This window comes from Ambystoma mexicanum, chromosome 5p, assembly GCF_040938575.1.
Source record: "Ambystoma mexicanum isolate Mex_15411 chromosome 5p, UKY_AmexF1_1, whole genome shotgun sequence".
NCBI lineage: Eukaryota > Metazoa > Chordata > Amphibia > Caudata > Ambystomatidae > Ambystoma > Ambystoma mexicanum.
This window is the reverse complement of record NC_090930.1, coordinates 542,823,289-542,840,599: the sequence shown is the minus strand read 5'-3', so window position 1 is coordinate 542,840,599 and position 17,311 is coordinate 542,823,289. Positions and strand designations below refer to the sequence as shown.

At 50.9% G+C, this 17,311-nt stretch overlaps 1 protein-coding gene across 10 annotated transcripts in view; it reads left to right on the top strand.

Annotated features, from left to right (window-relative positions):
- Positions 1–17,311, top strand: part of BCORL1 (BCL6 corepressor like 1) — a 1,509,155-nt gene that overhangs the window by 342,309 nt on the left and 1,149,535 nt on the right. For all 10 annotated transcript variants that reach the window (XM_069612962.1, XM_069612963.1, XM_069612961.1 and 7 more), the window contains one exon: positions 1,459–4,188. In XM_069612962.1, coding sequence (XP_069469063.1) covers positions 1,459–4,188 — 2,730 coding nt within the window. The remainder of the gene's footprint in view (positions 1–1,458; positions 4,189–17,311) is intronic.

Sequence of the window (17,311 nt, the reverse complement as noted above, 5' to 3'; positions counted from 1 at the left end):
TCCTAGCGAATTGGTATGGTGTGCAACAGATCTGGGGATGGGACGTTCACTGACTCCAGATCGATGCCCGGTTCGAGTGAAGGAGGGAGGGGTCAGAGGTCGGGCTAGAAATAAACCAAGTGCTCATGACCTGGGAAACGGCGACCTCAACTCAGCCGGCAGAAATGGTCACCACTCACATCATCTCCTGACTACAGGTCAAGAAGAAAACATTTAATGTCTCCCATAATCTAAGGATTTTTAGGTTCTTGCGTAGGGTTAGGGGGTGGGCCGGGGTTGGTAAAGGGGAGGGGAAGGAGTGGGGGATAGGGATTAGTGGGTCAGCTGTTTGTACGCTTTTCGAATCGGTACTGACCCTGTTTGTATTATTAAGAAAATGCCAATAAAACCAAAGTTAAAAAAAAGAAAGGTGAAAGCGTCTTCTGGGTCAACTTACTGTCAATAAATATTTCAATATGAACACTGACCTGAATGTTTACTATGTAATGGTTTTATTCAATATCCTATTGACTTCAGCACTTTGGAATAAACTTACTAGACTGTCAGTCACAAAGGCTCTAAGGGGTCATTTTGCAATGAGTGGAGCGCAAAATAAAAGCGTCTTTATGCTTTATTTTTGCACTCCATCTCATTTTTGCGCCTGTCAAAGGTATAGGAGGGCAGCAAAGTGGAGTTAGTGTCTGAGCTTTGCTTTCCTCCTCTGTCTTGGAAGAGCACTTGGTTTTATGCCTGCAGGAGATTTTCCTATGGAATACATCTTGCGGTTATACCTGATGTATAGAATGTGGATTCCCTAGGAATCCATTATAAAATGCTGCCTGCAAGTGTAATTTACAGGCAGTGTTTTATTTCTCACAAAACTGAATAAAGGTGAAGAGTAAATGGGATTTTGCCTTCATTTACTCTTCGCGATTATACTCTGCTTTGTGAGAGTTGAAAATTGAAGGATGGGCCCAGCAACATGTAGGTGCAAGTTTTGGTGGTTCCCTGCATGCATTTAGTTTAAAATGACTCCCCTTAGAGTTTCCCAAGGACTGTGTAACAGGCGACAGACCTTACCAAGTTGTCTTTGAAAGGAATTCCCTATAATTTATGAACAGAAGTTCAACAAAATTTGCAGAAGTTAATTGATTGAACCAAGCCTATTCCAGTGCTCTGTTTCGGTCTGCATTTCTGACTTTTGAATCTCTTAATAGGGGATGGGATTTGGTGGAATGATTAGGGTTGGTGTACATTTGTTATGGTTTCTCATAATGAGAATAAGATGAATTTAGAAATTATATGTGGATCAACTTTGTATACCCAGTTACTTTTGCTATTCTTTATCGTTGAAGATGCTGATAGCGAAGTTAAAAAAACAAGCTTGCATAAACTGATGTTTATCCTCCTAACATAGTGAATTTCCTACATATTCTCGCTACTGCATGAATGAACAGAGTCTTTCCTGTCTTCTTTTAGGTGGCGCTCACATCAGATAACTGCAGGGATGCCCAAATGGTCGATGAAGAAAGTGATGTGGAAGCGAAAACTGGGAACACAAAACTGGAAAATCCACCAGATTATCATCGAAAACTTGATTCTACAGGGAAGTTGATTTCCCCAGAATCCATTAATAAAGAGTTGCCCTTAAAGAGTGAGGACGATTTAATTATGCTTGATTTTACATTATCAGGAGCTCCCGTTCTGGAGAGCACACGGACAGCACGGTTGGAATCCATTAGGGCACCAGCTCTACCTATAGAGAAACAACCAGAGGCTTTTCCTGGAAGTCTCCAGTCTGCAGAAGCTGAGCACTCTACAAAACCTAAGACCCCCCTAAATTCAGGAATACAGTTGACGGGACAGCCACTGATGGGCATTCATCCAGTTGTGTCATCTGGCTTCAGCAACCTTACGCCTTTTGTGAGCAGAATCTGTTTCTCCACTTCTCAAATTCCTGCTGTACAGAAACTGCCTCTACCTTTTCAATCTGGAACAGTTTTAACACAGACTCAGCCGCTGGTATACATACCACCCTCAAGCTGTGGCCAGAGTCTTAGTGTTGCCACGCTTCCAAGCACTTTAGGGGTTGCATCATCTGTCACTCTACCTATATTGTCATCATACCTTCCGGAGCAATGCCTTCCAGGCATGATGGTACCCACAGAATTGCACTCCTATCCCTATGCCTCTACAGGTGGAAGATCTCTGACTTCTGATCCCAAATTGGGCTCTTTGGAAATTAGTAATGTAATGGGTACTAAACCCCCCCTATCACCCAGTATTGCTAACAGTGTCACACCCACCACAGACAATCCTCCTTTCTATGCAGATTCAACTTCTACAGCACTTCCAAACAAGCAGTGTCCTTTGTCCCATCCATCCCTTCCAGCTACCTGTGAAAGTTCTATTCACTTGCTAAGCATCAGTACCTTCAGTAGGGCACCCAGCCACTCCGAACAGAATGCAGATGGAGCTTCTGATTCCTTTTCCCCGTTGAAGTCCCCTCCACAGCTCGAACGTGAGATGGTTTCTCCTCAGGACTGCAATGAAATGCCTCTTGACCTTTCGTCGAAGTCCAACCGCCAAAAACATACCCCACCAAACCAGCGCAAAACCCCTCCAATGCCAGTGTTAACGCCAGTCCACACAAGTGGAAAGGCTGTTTTCTCTACTGTACTGTCCAAGTCGGATTATAGCAACCGTCGACCAATACCGAGCAGTTACACTAGCAGCTCTGGTACACCAAGTCTTGGTGCTCCAGCACCATTTGTTATTTTTCCAGATTATATGACAAATGGTGAAACTCGGTCTCCCCAGGTCTTGGCCTCCACAGCCTCTTGGGTAAAACGCTCTGCTTCCCTACTCTGCCCCATGCCTGGGACCTATGTGGGGGTGGCTAATCCTGTACCTGCCTCTCTACTAATGAGAAAAGATGCCAGCCTGGAAATGAATAGTGATTCAAGACATTTGGCCAAACAGGAATCTATCTCCATCATTGACCAAGGTGAACAAAAGAATCCCACCCCCTGTGCAAACAAAAGCAGCCAGACCAGTGTTGAAGGGCAAATCAGAGAGCGACCATTCATCTTTGAAGAAATCCCTCCTTTGACCTCTGTATGTCCAGCAACAGAAACATCTTTGTGGAATACACCCGTACAAGCAACTGTGCACTCGAGGTGCTCAGTGAAGGGAAAGCCCTCCAGTCCTCATATGTTACCAGTTGGCAGGCCCACATATCCAATCTCCCTTTCAACTAGTGTCTCCCTTAGTGGGCAGCTACTCCAAAATCCATGTGCTCCACCTACAATTTCTTCATCTGTGGGCGACTACACTCCTTTACCCAGCACACAACCTTCAGAGATGTCTGCATCACCTCACAGAACTGTTGGTGAAAACAATTTGCAAGGGCAGTTGAGGACAATCAGGCCAACTTCATTGAACTGTGAATCGCCGGAGAAAAGTGGGGTCTGCGAAGCTCTGCACGCAAATCCAGTGAGCCAAGCCATCCTGATCTCTAAACTGCGAACTGATAGCCACCGCAAGTTTATTCAGTCTAGTTACCCAGATGTAGACTCCATTAAAGTGGATAACATAAAGAGCAAGAGTGCACATTCTGGGATTAATAAAACCTCTAAAGAACAGGGCTGCATCCAAGAACAAGATGAACAAAGTACGAAGAAAATTGCCCAGGCTGAGGGCTTCAAAATGAGCTGCATTCGGAAATCTGGAGACAGTAAACCTAAAAACAGGGTGTTGGCCTCGTATTTATCACACGATCAGCCCATGGCAAATCCTCAAAGATTAAAAAATATTAATGATGAACCTACGCTAAACCAAGACCACATTAAAAAAGATGCAGGTGTAAAGCTGTCCCGGCACAGCAGCAGGAAAGGGCCAGATTTGGAATCTGGGCATTGTGTGCATGAAGTCGATTTGACGAAAGTCAAAATTGAAAAAACTGATGGAGATGAGGCATACGGTTCCTCCACTTCATGCAGCAGAGCAGAGTGGACCACGATTAATAATATGGGGGGAATGCCAAATGTCAAAGTTAAGGCAAGAATTAAAAAAGAGATTAAGGAGGTTGGAATTAAGTCCAAGTCTAAGCGCCAAATGGAGGAACTTCCAGTTAAAGGGGCACAGAAGAAACAAAAATGCAAAACGAAGGAAGATGATGTAGCCGCTAGCAAGCTTTACAAGAGGAAGGTGAGTTCTTCCATGTTTCTTTTTCAATTTAACAATCGCACTAGGCTAAATCGTTTTTTCCAGCTTTGCAGGTTTTGTTAGTTGCCCTCTTGTTGACATTGGCTTGTTAGTTATTTTAATTGGAATATCACATAATTTCTTTAAAAATGCATTTGTTGACTGGATGTTTTCAGCATTGGAATCTTCCTATCCCCAGTGACTGGTAATTTTTTTACAGCGTTATAATTAACTGGTGTTCAGTTTAATTAATTGACTCTTAAGGACAACCTTGAAGTAGGAGTTTTATAGATTAGATTCTGGGGTCAGGCAGTGCCATTTTTTATTATACCCCTCATGCTTTAACTTTATTTGACACTGACAAATATCGCAGAATGAAAGTCAAGATACTCCTACGTCCTGTCCCCATTCCGCCATACTGTATGGCCGTCCCTCACTAGGGACGGGAGATGGAACCTTTTTCACCGTAAACATTTTTCTTCCCCTTTAAATTTAGAGGCGCGTGGGGGCCCGCCCCTTGGAACATACACTCCCCTGACTCCGCCCACTGGCACCACTCCTCAGTCCTCTTTTACACTTTGACTGGAATGGACCATTTTCACCAGCGCTTGGATTTGGCTTCAACCTTGTAATTCCACGCGCTCTTCCCCGGAAACTGTTTTTTTTTGTCTTCTAATCTTTAATCAGGTACTCGGTCCTCTGCCGCCATGCTCTTCCCCGGTGCATGTCGATGTGCTTGGGCTTCAGCAGGTGTCCAGCTTGCGAGGGGCTCTTCCTTGGCCCCAACGATAGCTGGGAAGGTTGTACCGCGTGCAACCCGCTTACACCAGAGCTGTCCAGAACCGGTTAGCCTGATGGAGGGAACTCTTCGAGAAGTTGCCTTCAGAGGACTTGAAGAACTTCGTCAGACACAAGTGAAGGCCCAAGGTAAGGCCTATTTTTCCATCGCACCCCGCAAGGGCAACTCCTTTCCTAGGAAACGTCCGACTGGGAGGGACCGTTCAGGTTTGCACTCTAACACAGGTACCGAGGCTCATTCAGCTACCTGCTGTCGGGCCGCGGGGTCGCTAGATCCTTTCCGGAGATGGTGCTGAGGGACTGCAAGGTTCTTTTACCGGATGTCCACCCGAGGGGCTACGCCCTACTCCCAGACAAATGTCTGAGGGGACGCCTGTACGCAGCACTACCAGCGACTCAGCTGAGGGCACCACGCCTACCAGACCTCGTCCTGAGGTGCAGGGTAGGCCTCAAGCTCCACCGCCAAGAGTTCAGGAGGATGCCACGTCCAACGAGCCAGTCACCACGACGCAGGCACGTGGCATGCAGCGTAACAAAATAGCCGCCGCGCCAGGCAAGATGGCCGCTCGTCCGACCCCATCCCCGTTTGGGTAGCAGGTAGAGTGTGTCCAGGTGGGACTGGTCTCACCAGGTACGTGGCCTACTGTTAGCCAAAGTTTGTATGCAGTACCCTCTGGGACCACTTCACACCACTAGGACTACAGGTGTAAGCAAAACCAACCTTTGGTATAAGTCTGTACCACACAGTTTTTGGTAGCGACCTGTGCAGCCAGGCTTATCTCAAGAGGGAATGTGAGCTTGTAAGGGTGTTACACAAAGCTCTAAAATGACAAGTATTCAGAGAGACACTTAAACTCAAGGTTTCTTGGTAAAACGATTATTAATTTATTACACAATCATTTATAAAGCATTCACTAAATGAGACCACCAATATCACACAAAAATTATACTACAATGCTGATTACTAAGCAGTTGAGCTCCCTTGAAGTAGGAGCAAAAAGACATAAGTTGATGAAACGAATATTAGTTCTCCAGCATGGGGTCTGACATGGATTCACATGCTCATGAATATTCCCCGTCGTCAGGCTTGGAATCCTCGGTAAAGAAAAAATCAGTATCAGTTTCGTTTCTGATCTTTCTTAGTAGTAACCAATCACTGATCTCTGGGTCATACTGCCCCCAGCCAATGACTGCCCTCTCCCTAAGCCCCTCCCCTGGCAGCCATCCTCAGATTTTTACCGCACGTTCAAGTGTTGGGAGTCCTCGTGCTATAGCTCTTGAGCTTTTACTGCGTTTTCACGCTTTTTTCAAAGAGATTTTCTCATTTTTCGGTTAACTCGAGCCTCAAGCTCCACCGTTCTACTTCCGATCAACAGGCACCCGTTTTGGAATTTTCTACGCCCCTCAAGGGTGAACTTTTCGCTGAGGCCTACCATGGACATGGGCCAGGACAAGGGAAGCTCGATGCCCGGATCAAAGCTGTTCAGGAACTGCCCTGGATGCGGGTTACAGAATGTTTTCAAGGAGGACGAGCATTCGAGATGTCTCTACTGCCTTCAAGAGGACAAGACGCACGTGGAGAAGGACTGTGCGTTCTGCAAGAACCTATTGGAACGGACCATGAGGGATCATCGTACCCGCCTCGCCAGCTGGCTGGAGAAGGGCCCAGCAGGTGAGAAGAAGAAAAGGTCCAAGCAGTCTTAAGTCCTGTGAGGGCGCACCGGCGACCGGGGCCCAACATAAGGCTAAGCACCGCGAGTCTGCGGGCACCGGGAGCGCTGAATGGTCAAGCTCTTCGGCCGCCAGGCAGGGCGCGCCTTCCCCAGCACCATCAACCACGAGCCAACGCTCTGGTTCGGGGAAGAGGAAATCTGTCATGATGCCCGGTCCCGGGGAGCCGGTTCAAGCCCTGTGCCCCCGAAAGCGGACATCCAGTCCCCAAGGAAGGACCCAGCAACCCCATATAGGAGCCCTTTGGAAAGTGTCCTGGCGCCTATGGCGCCAGGCTCATAGAAGACATCAGACCTGGCGCCATAGGCGCCAGGCTCATTATGGAAGTGCTTGGGTGCACTTACCTGATGCAGACCATGCTGCAGGATCCCGGCCTTCTTGTGGCCTGAAAGGAACTACTTTACCTGTGGGACTAATTTACCATCCGGGCGTGGTCGGGGAAGGATACATACCTGATTGGAGGAAGGATACATACCTGGAACTTCTTCCAAGGCTATTTAAACCCCACCCGAACAGCCACACGTGCTTCGCGTTGTTCTGCATCTAGCAGCTGGACGCTCACCGTGTCTGCTCCTGCATCCTGACTTCTGCCACGCCTGTCAGCATCCTGGATCACCTGCAAAGGAAGAGAAGAAGAGAACAGAAGAAGGAAAAGTCCTTATCTGCTAAAACCGCATCCCGGAGACATCTCGCCGACAATCCTGAAAAGGAAGACTTTTATTTAAAAGCTCATCGCGTCGATCGCTGCAGCGCCGCATTCCACTCACCTTTACAGGGCGCCTCCATGTTCAGCAGCGTTCATCCGGATTTGCAGTCACGCCCCAGCGCCTAGGGAGAAAAAGACCAGAACAAAAGGTGAGAGAGAAGGGAATAAGGAAAGCTAAATCTCCATGTTAAGACTTACCTGTTGATTCATTCCCTTTGCATTTCGGGTCCGCACCGCATCCAGGCATTTCCGGACCCCGGCCCCTAAGGGGAAAAAGAGACATCAGCGTTAATGAGCGAATGAAAAGACATTACCAAAAAACACTCATTAAAGACTTTCTACAAGGATTTCACCTCTCATCGGTGCCTGTTCCCCGGCATTCCGTACCCCGGCCCCTATGGGGAAAAAGACACTAGCATTAGTACATTAATGCATGGACACAAGGGGAACCTCTTATCAAAAAACTTACCTGGAAGCCAAGCAAGTTTGGCTCTCACCAATCCGAAAATCCAGTGAAGTAACTGGATACCAACGCGCCCCTGCATGAGAAGCGGGATGGAGAGCTCGTCCTTCCAGACCCTAAGGTGAGATGCTACGAGGAATCACAGAAGGGTTTCGAGGAGGGTGAGAGAGGAAAGTGGGAGGCTGATTGCATTACCCCGCAGACAGTTAATCCCCTATTTTCGCCTACAGAAGGATACTTCTGCGAGCCAGACAAGCCAGATTTGGGGGCCCGGTCCAGTCCGTCTTCCGAACCCTGCGCATCACCTTACAAGAGGTCATAGCAGCGCGAACCAGGCCAGCGCCTCCGTGGGAGTCAGGTGAGCGTTACAAAATCCAAGAACCCGGGTAAGCTTCTGGAGAGGCACCGGTCGATCTCGAAGGATTCGTCAGAGGGGGAGCGAGGCGGTGACCCACCCCCCAAGGTGAAGGCCTCAAGCGCGCCAAAGGTGGCGAAGGCCTTGATTCACCCGGCTAAGGCCTCTATCGAGGGAGTCCCAGCGGCCCTGGTGAAGCCTGGGGAGGCTACACCAGTGGAGGCGATCTCGGGGCCCAGAGTTTCCCTGCCACCGCGGAGGGAATCCTCTTTCCAGCCCATCGACAAGACCCCCGTGAAGACCCCGATGGAAAAAGAGGGGGGGGTGGCCACTACAGACACGGATTCAGCCTCTGAGGAGCTGGTGGAAACCGTGAAGAACCTCAACGAGAGGTTTGAGAAGGTACGATCCTACGGGAGGGGTCCCGAAGAGGTGGCCGAAGAAAGCGACGGTGGCGCTGATGAGGACCCAGTGGAAGAGCAGCCTTCCCTCCCGTCGCAGCCATTGCCCGAGTCTCAGGACAACTCGGCGGCCATTTTGATGTCAATCCAAACCTTATGCATGGAGATAAGGACGAGATTACCACGAACCCCGGCGGACGATCCAGAACCGGGCCCGTCGGGAAGCCCTCTGAACAATCGGAGGAGAGTTCATCCCCCCCACCCCGCCCTTCATGCCCCCACAACCCGTGGAGCCCTCATCCCCCTCACCGGACTCCAGGGATGACACGGCGACGGATACGACAACGGGGACGGATGACGACGGTGGTGACGAAGGGACGGGTCATCCATCACCACTCCCTCGGGCTTCCCCCGCCCGGCGAAATTGGCTCCTTTCACGCCATGATCGCCAGGGCATCCAAGCTCTTCCAGCTCTGCCCCGAGGAGCAGAATAAGGAGGGTTTCCTCTATCAACGGCGAGAGGCCAAGAGAAGGACGGTCCTCGCGGTACCGTTACTCGACGATATCTGGGACGAGGGACTTGCGATCCTGAAGAACCCGTCCACAACGCCCGCCAAGAGGGACAGGTACGAGAAGAAGTACCGGGTGCCCGACGCCGCCCCTTTGTGCCTCAGGGCTCAACCTATGCCGGATTCGGTCGTCTCAGCGGCGGCCAAGAAGAAGGCGGCGGGGGCGACAGCCTCAACCTCTACTTCCCCACCTGACAGAGAGGGTAAGAAATTGGACGCCATGGGGCGACGGGTCATCTCGTCGGCGGTGACAACAATTCAGGCGGCCAACGCCTTAGAGATTGTGGCCCGTTACGACAGGGAGCTATGGTACAAGATAGCTCCCCTACTGGACTTCCTACCAGAGGACAAGATGGCGGAGGCCCTGGAGATTCTGCAGGAAGGTGAGGTGGCGTCGGACCACGCCATAACAGTGGCAACAGACATTGCTGACACCGGGTTTCGCCAGTTAGACAACGCTGTTTGCCTTCGACGACGAGGCTGGCTCAAGGCGACATATTTCCGTCAGGACGTGCAGACCAGGGTTTTGGACATGCCGTTCGACGGCAATCTGTTTGGGAAAACGGTGGATGAGTCGCTGCAGGCCATCAAGGCCGACACAGACGGCCCGAGCCCTGGGAGTCCTTCAGCAACGACGGCCCTTTCGGGGCGCCGGAGGCCGACAGGGGGCCTCCAACGGATCAGGCGGTGGCTCCCCTACGTACAGCCAGGCGGCCCGCTCCTCGTCCCAGGAAGCTTACAGAGGTCGCGGCAAGCAAGGAGGATCTCGTTGTCGCCAAGGTGACACGGCCGCCTCCAAGCAAGATTGAACCGGCCGTAGCGTCGGGCCCCCACCGAAGCACCCCGGTGGGAGGCCGGCTGGCGAAGTTCGTCAGCGTGTGGGAGTCCATCTCCACCGACCGTTGGGTACTCAATGCCCTGACCCACGGGCACACTCTCGAATTCCAAAAGAAGTGTCCCCGCATTCCTTCCGTGGCCAGGAAGAAAAATCAGGTCGCTCAACTGCTGTTGGAGGTAAAGGCGATGCTCAAGAGTGCCATCGAGCTCATCCCCAAGAGGCTCCAGAGTATACTCCTGATACTTCCCCGTCAGAAAGAAGACAGGAGGTTGGCGCCCCATCCTGGACCAACGTCGGTTGAACAAATGCATCAAGGCACAGAAGTTCAGGATGGTCACTCTCCAGTACGTGCTGGGACAGCTGGAGGAGGGCGACTTCCTATCGTCGTTGGACTTGGAGGATGCTTACTTCCACATCCCCATCCTAAAAGGACACCGAAAGTTCCTCAGATTCGAAGGACGCCACTACCAATTCAGAGCTCTGCCATTCGGATTGAAGTCGGAACCCAGGGTGTTCACCAAGTGCCTAGCACCAGTGGCGGCGCGGCTGCGCCTGCAGGGGATCCACGTCTACCCCTACTTGGACGACTGGCTCATCCGTGCAAGGACAAGAGAACTCGCCTTCGAGCACACAGCGAAGACTGTCCGCTTACTCACGGAGCTGGGTTTCTCTATCAACTACCCGAAATCCCATTTGGTTCCATCACAGGTGGCACTGTTTCTGGGAGCGAAGCTTGATAGAGTGGAACATTTGGCGTCTCCGTCTGAGAAAAGGACGTAGGCCATCTTAGGCAAGGTGCAGCGCCTGCTAGCCACGGACGTGGCCAGGGTGAGATCCATCAAGTCCCTCCTCGGTATGATGTCCTCATGCATCTATCTAGTGCACCTGTGCAGGCTACGGATGCGTCCTCTACAGGAGTTCCTCGATGCCCGCTGGATGCAAGCGGCGGGCAGCTTCGAAGACAAGATCCCGCTCAATGAGGTTTTCCGTTGGATGATTCAGTGGTGGGGCACCCGTGCACACCTCACGGCGGGCACAGACTTCCAGACCCTGGCACATAAGGAGACGGTGACGACGGACGCCTCCCTGGAGGGATGGGATGCGCACACAGGAGATCTCCACGCAAGAGGCCTTTGGCTCCCGTAGGAGAGGTCTCTCCACATCAACATCTTGGAGCTCCGTGCCGTGTTCTGGGCGCTCAAGTCGTTCCTCCAGTCCCTCAAGGGCAAGGTTGTGAGGATCTTCACCGACAACACCACCACAATGTTCTACATCCGGAAGCAGGGAGGCACCAGATCCCCAGCTCTATCCAAGGAGGCCCAGGATCTGTGGCACTGGGCCGTCGCCCAGGGGATGTTTCTGGTTCCCTTCCATCTGGCAGGAATAAAAAACACCATCGCGGACTCACTCAGCAGGGAGCTGCGCTCTTGCCACGAGTGGGAACTACGCCAGAATCAAGTGGATCGGCTCTTCCAACGATAGGGCAAACCCCAGGTCGACCTGTTCGCGACGGCGATGAACTCCAAGTGCCAGAGGTTCGCCAGCAGGTTCCCCCAGCCGAGGAGCAAGGGCGATGCTTTCTCGTTCCCCTGGGACGGCCTGTTCCTGTATGCGTTTCCTCCGTTGCCGCTGCTGCTTCGACTCATCAGCCAGCTCAAGAGGTCCCAGTGCTGGATGATCCTCGTCGCACCGGCGTGGCCGAGACCGATCTGGTTCCCGGACCTTCTGGACCTCTCAGCGTCCCCACCAGTCAAGCTGTCGACGGATGCAGATCTTCTCTCCAGAGAGGGAGGCGCCATTCTTCATCACGACCCAGAGTCGCTGAACTTGCAGGTCTGGCTCCTGCAGCACTAGAGTTTGGAGGGTACGATATCCCCGCTGACTGTAGAGAGGTTCTTGCAAAGACCAGGGCGTCCTCAACTCTCAAGTGCTACGGACATAAGTGGAAGAGGTTCTCTGTCTGGTGCTGTGCACAGAAGATTAACCCTCTGCGGATTACGGCCCCGCAAGTGCTGCCGTACCTACTGTAGCTGGCCAAAGCTGGACTGGCTCACGCCTCCATAAAAATACATCTGGCTGCCATCTCCCGATACAATAGGACTACGGGACGGGCGTCCTTGTGGTCTCATCGCCTGGTGAAGGAATTCATGAAGGGACTATTCCGATCATTCCCGCCGGTGAAGGCCCCTGCGCCGGTGTGGGAGCTTAATGTGGTGCTCATGGGAGCCCCATTCGAGCCTAATCATTCAGCGCCTTTGAAGTTCCTGCCATGGAAGACAGCGTTCCTCGTGGCCATCACCTCTGCACGACAAGTGGGAGAGATTCAGGCCCTATCTTGCAAGCCCCCATACTTGACTTTTCATGACACGAGGGTAGTGCTGAGGACGCATCCCTCCTTCATGCCCAAGGTGCCGTCGGACTTCCACCTCAACGAGCCCTTGGTGTTACCAGTTTTCTTCCCGTCGCCTTCGACGCCGGCCGAGAGGACTTTGCACTCGCTGGATGTAGCTAGAGCGCTGAAGTTCTAAGTGGACCGCACGAAGAGTTTTCGGAAGACGTCACAACTGTTTGTGAACTTTGAGTGTGTGAATCAAGGGAAGGCTCTCTCGAAGACTTCCATTTCCAGATGGCTCTCCGGCTGCATCATGCATTGTCACCGGTTGGCAAACCGACCACTGCCCGGCCATCCGAGAGCCCATTCGACCAGAGCGATCGCTGCTACCACGGCGTTCCTGTCTGGTGTGCCCCTGCTGGACATCTGCAGGGCTGCTACATGGAGGTCGACGCACACCTTCACGAGATTCTACTGCGTCGACTGGGATTCCAGGGAGGAGTCCAGAGTCAGCCAAGCAGTGCTGCGCAACCTGTTCGCCTAAAGGTGGGCCTGGTGAGGAGGTAAGAGTTGCTTAATGTTGAGTTTATGTAATGCTTAATGTTGAGCCTTTTGCCACCTCCCGTGGTTGTGCATGTGTGTACTGCTACGTATTCTTATATTCATGAGCATGTGAATCCATGCCAGACCCCATGCTGGAGAAGGAACAAGTTACTTACCTGTAACTGTTGTTCTCCAGCATGGGTCTGGCATGGATTCACATGCGAACCCTCCCGCCTTCCCCTCTGCGGCTCTTCACTTGGTCATACTGCCACTTTACGTGCTACCAAATCTGAGGATGGCTGCCAGGGAAGGGGCTTAGGGAGAGGGCAGTCATTGGCTGGGGGCAGTATGTCCCAGAGACCAGTGATTGGTTACTACTAAGAAAGACAGATGAGAAACGAAACTGATACTGATTTTTTCTTTACTGAGGATTCCCAGCCTGATGACTGGGAATATTCATGAGCATGTGAATCCATGCCAGACCCATGCTGGAGAACAACAGTTACAGGTAAGTAACTTGTTCCTTACTTTAAAACAGTGCAAATAGTTTGAGTTCACCAGAGGAGTTGATTCAGTGCAATAGGTTGGCCAAAGTTTATGGGCTAGTTATTTAAAACGGTTCTGGTATTTAAACCAAAGTCTTTGCCATAGTTCTTAGAAGTAGTTCACGAAAGAAAGGTTTGTATGTCCGGTCACATGCTGACTAGGCCTGCAAGTTGCCAAAGTTCCACAAACCTTCGCGGTGAGAGCTAAGTTCTCTCGGTCGGGTTTTGACAGTACCTTATGTTGAAGAAAAAGCTGCAGCTGAAGACTGTTCCTGGCAGTACCTGCAGATCTCTCTGTTCCTGAGCCTCAGTCATGGGGCAAGAGGGAGGACGTCGGGGACTCCTGCACTGCATGGGGATGGATCACAAAGCTCTCAAATTGGCAAATCTTCGATTCCGGTTGCTGTTCTTCAAGCACACAAGCTGGTGTCCTTCTCCCTGGTTAATCCTAACCAGCTCTGAGAATGGTATCCATGTGGCTTACGAGTTAGTTGGTCCCACCAACTCAAAGGAAGAAGGCGTCCTTGATGGGGGTTTCTCTGTCGAGGTGAACTTGCCGATTTGGACCTGCAGCAGGGCTCCATCAGGCAAACCAATGGTCCAGTAGTTGCAGCAGCCTTCCTATTCAGCTCTTCTTCGGTTCTTTCGGTCCAGTGGTCGACTCTGTGTTCCAAGCCAAGAGACTCGCCTTTTAAACAGTTTTCTCCCATTCATTCCAACCTAGCTGCCACTCACCCAGCAGGGTGGCTGTCCTTGCCGGACAGTCAGCCAGCCACTCACGCCAGAGTGCATTTGGGTCTCCTAGGAGACTAATCACAGGGAGTTTCGGGCACCTCCCTCACTTCCCGCCCACCCCAGACACTCGGGCGCCAGAGGCGGTCTTCAGTCCTGAAGCTCGCCAAAGGCATAGAAACAAAGAGACCAAAACTTGGTTTGGCGCGCAGAGACAAACTGTAGAAGGACCTTTCCATAAAGAAATGACGAAAAAAGAAGACTAGGACCTGTTTAAAAAAAGGTGGCTCAGGCGCCATCTTGAAAAACATGGCTCCTGCGATTTTTAGCTACCGGTGTTCCCGGTCGCAAGAAAACCATGGTAGTTCGTTATAAAACCACTGCACCAGCCATTTTGATAGGAAAGGGTAGCAATTGACTGCTACATGAGTTTCTAGACATATGGGATACTAGGTATCCCCTCCAGCACTCTATTGTAAGATAGTGTGTGTAGGAATTTAAAAAGACTAGTAAAGTCAATTTTAACTTTACATTCTCTGGGAACAGTAGTTTATCCCAGAGAAGGTATTTACACCTTGCCTAAAAGGCTTCCCTCTGTCACTGCAATAAGGGTGCTGTGTGACACAAATAAAAAGATGCCTATGGAGTTGTCTAAAACTCCATAACCAAAGGAAAAAACTCAGAAAATAGAATTAAAAGTACAAAGTCCCAAAGCTCAGCAAAAGAGCCGTGGGTCTCTAAGGTAGAGAGGAATTAGCACATTTATGGGAATTCTTCCTAACACCTACAGCTTATCCTTCAGCATCGCAGGGCAGATAACCCCAGCAACCAGGAAGGCAGAGCACGCACAGGCACCAGCAGCCGCCCGCTACTCCGTCAATACCACCTGCCACCCCACCAGCCTGTGTGGACAGGTTTTTTGAGAAATTCCTCATGCTTATGAGGTCCCCCTCAAATGAGCGCCATCCTGTGGGATGTTATCAGGGACATGCTGCCTCCAATCCCTTCACCAGCATCTATAGTTATTCCTCCTATGGCTCCGGCACTTCGAGCCCCCATGAAACCCCAGCTACCCACACAGAGTCCTTCTAATCTGGATTCCCTGCCTCCTACAGTTACACTCCAGCCTCCTGTTCCGGTCTCCACACCCCAGCTTCAGCGCTCATCACCCCTCCTCAGGTGCAAGACCAGCCGCACCCTGGTGGACACCAACGAGGAGGAGGACCCCGACACACCGTCTTCAGCCGAACCGAGGGGCGTGGTCACATTGGCAAAAAGGGATGGCTTAAGCCCAATACGGCACCGCCCATCAATAGGCGCCTCAATGCCAAATACAGGCAATTGGAGGGGGATACACTCTTGTTGTCGGCACACCCTCAACCACACTCCTCAGTGATTGCCACGGCCTCTACTCGAAGCCACAGTCTTCCTTGGCCACCTCGTCCTCTACGCTGCTAGGCATGGAGGAGATCTTGGAGGGGTATGGAAATAAGATCCATTCCAATGCCTCACCTCTGTCACTCTAATGCAGACGCCATGCTCAAAGCCGTTAACCAGAGGCTTTAGCGGGAAATAGCCGACTTCCTGCCAGAACATCCGGTACACAGTCAACCATGCTTCAAGGCAGGGCTGGCCGAAGCAAAGATGGTGGCCCAAGACATCATGGAGTCAACAGTGGCACATATCGACACCTCTGGCCGTGCCTTCTGCATAGCCTTGGACATGAAAAGGACGGCCTGGTTCTGGTTACCAAGTTCAACCCGGATGTACAGAAACTCATATTGCACCTTCTGTTCGAGGGTAGCAACCTCTTTCATTCCACCACGGATGAGGAACTGGATAAGATCAGTTCCCAGACTGCAAAATCTTTATCCATCTTCACGAAGTCTATGCTCAAGACCTACAGTCAAACGCGGTGCCTTCGGCGAGTTCCGAGGCTTCCAAGAACGACGGTCCAGAAAGCCAGACTGATATCCGAGTCAACACCGCCGTAAACAGCACAAGGTGGGGGATAAGGGCTTCTTTCAGTCCCCCTTTTCAGCCCCAGGCAATGTTGCCTCCTGTGCATTAACAGTACCTAGCTTAGCTAGTGTCTTACCTAGGATTGCTGCTTGTAGCCTAATGTTGTCTCATATGCACTAATGGATCTTAGCCTAAACTGCCCCCCCCCACCCCCAGGATAAATGACTCCAGCCCGCTGGTACTCCACTATTGACTACTGTATCAAGCATAACTTGTGTAGACGAAGTGAGGCTAGCTTGGCCTCACCCCATGCCTTCATCCTTAGCTATGACAAATTGGATACTGTTAATCATGTTCCCCTGCTGCCTGTTCATGCAGACACCCTGTGCACTGGTAACTACTTCCTCGCCTTCAGTAATGGTCTCACCAAACTAGCCTGCCCAATACTATGTCCTACCTTTGTGTTGCCCCACTGCATACTCGCCATTCTGTACTGTTTTTTAATTTAGGTGCTAATTTGCCACTTTGTGCTATTTTGAATTTAGGTTTCAATTTGCCACTTTGTGCTATTTTGAATTTAGGTGCTTATTTGCCACAACTGGAACTACACCTAACTGACCTCTACTCAGCCATTCAGTATGCACACCTCGGGTCCTGCCTAAAGGTCACCATGGCTACCATTGAATATTACCTTCTCCATCATACTAGGAGTACAATTACTTAACCTGAGCACTAAGGCTAACACTTTGAGTCCTTGCGCCATGTCCTATCCCACCCATCTTACCTACCCTATCATGCCTGACACACAACAACCCATCACAGGACCTAAAATGAACCATTACCCAGACAATACCACTCTACAAAGGCCATGCAACACTGCAGACAGAAACCTAAGACTACACGCTCGCCTATCCAAATTGCATGAGCCTCCAGCCAAGAAAGTTGAATTACTAAATCTCCAGAAAAAACAGTTAGCCCTGAAGGTTACTGCAGAGCCCTTCAGGAAACAGTCCAAGCCCAGTAGACCTATAATAAACGACAACAATCAGACATGCAAAGTTAGTCACAACACTACTTGCCCTAACGTAGAAGGCCACAAACCTCATCTCAAAGGAGTGCTTATAAACGCCTGATCTCTAGTCGCACACACT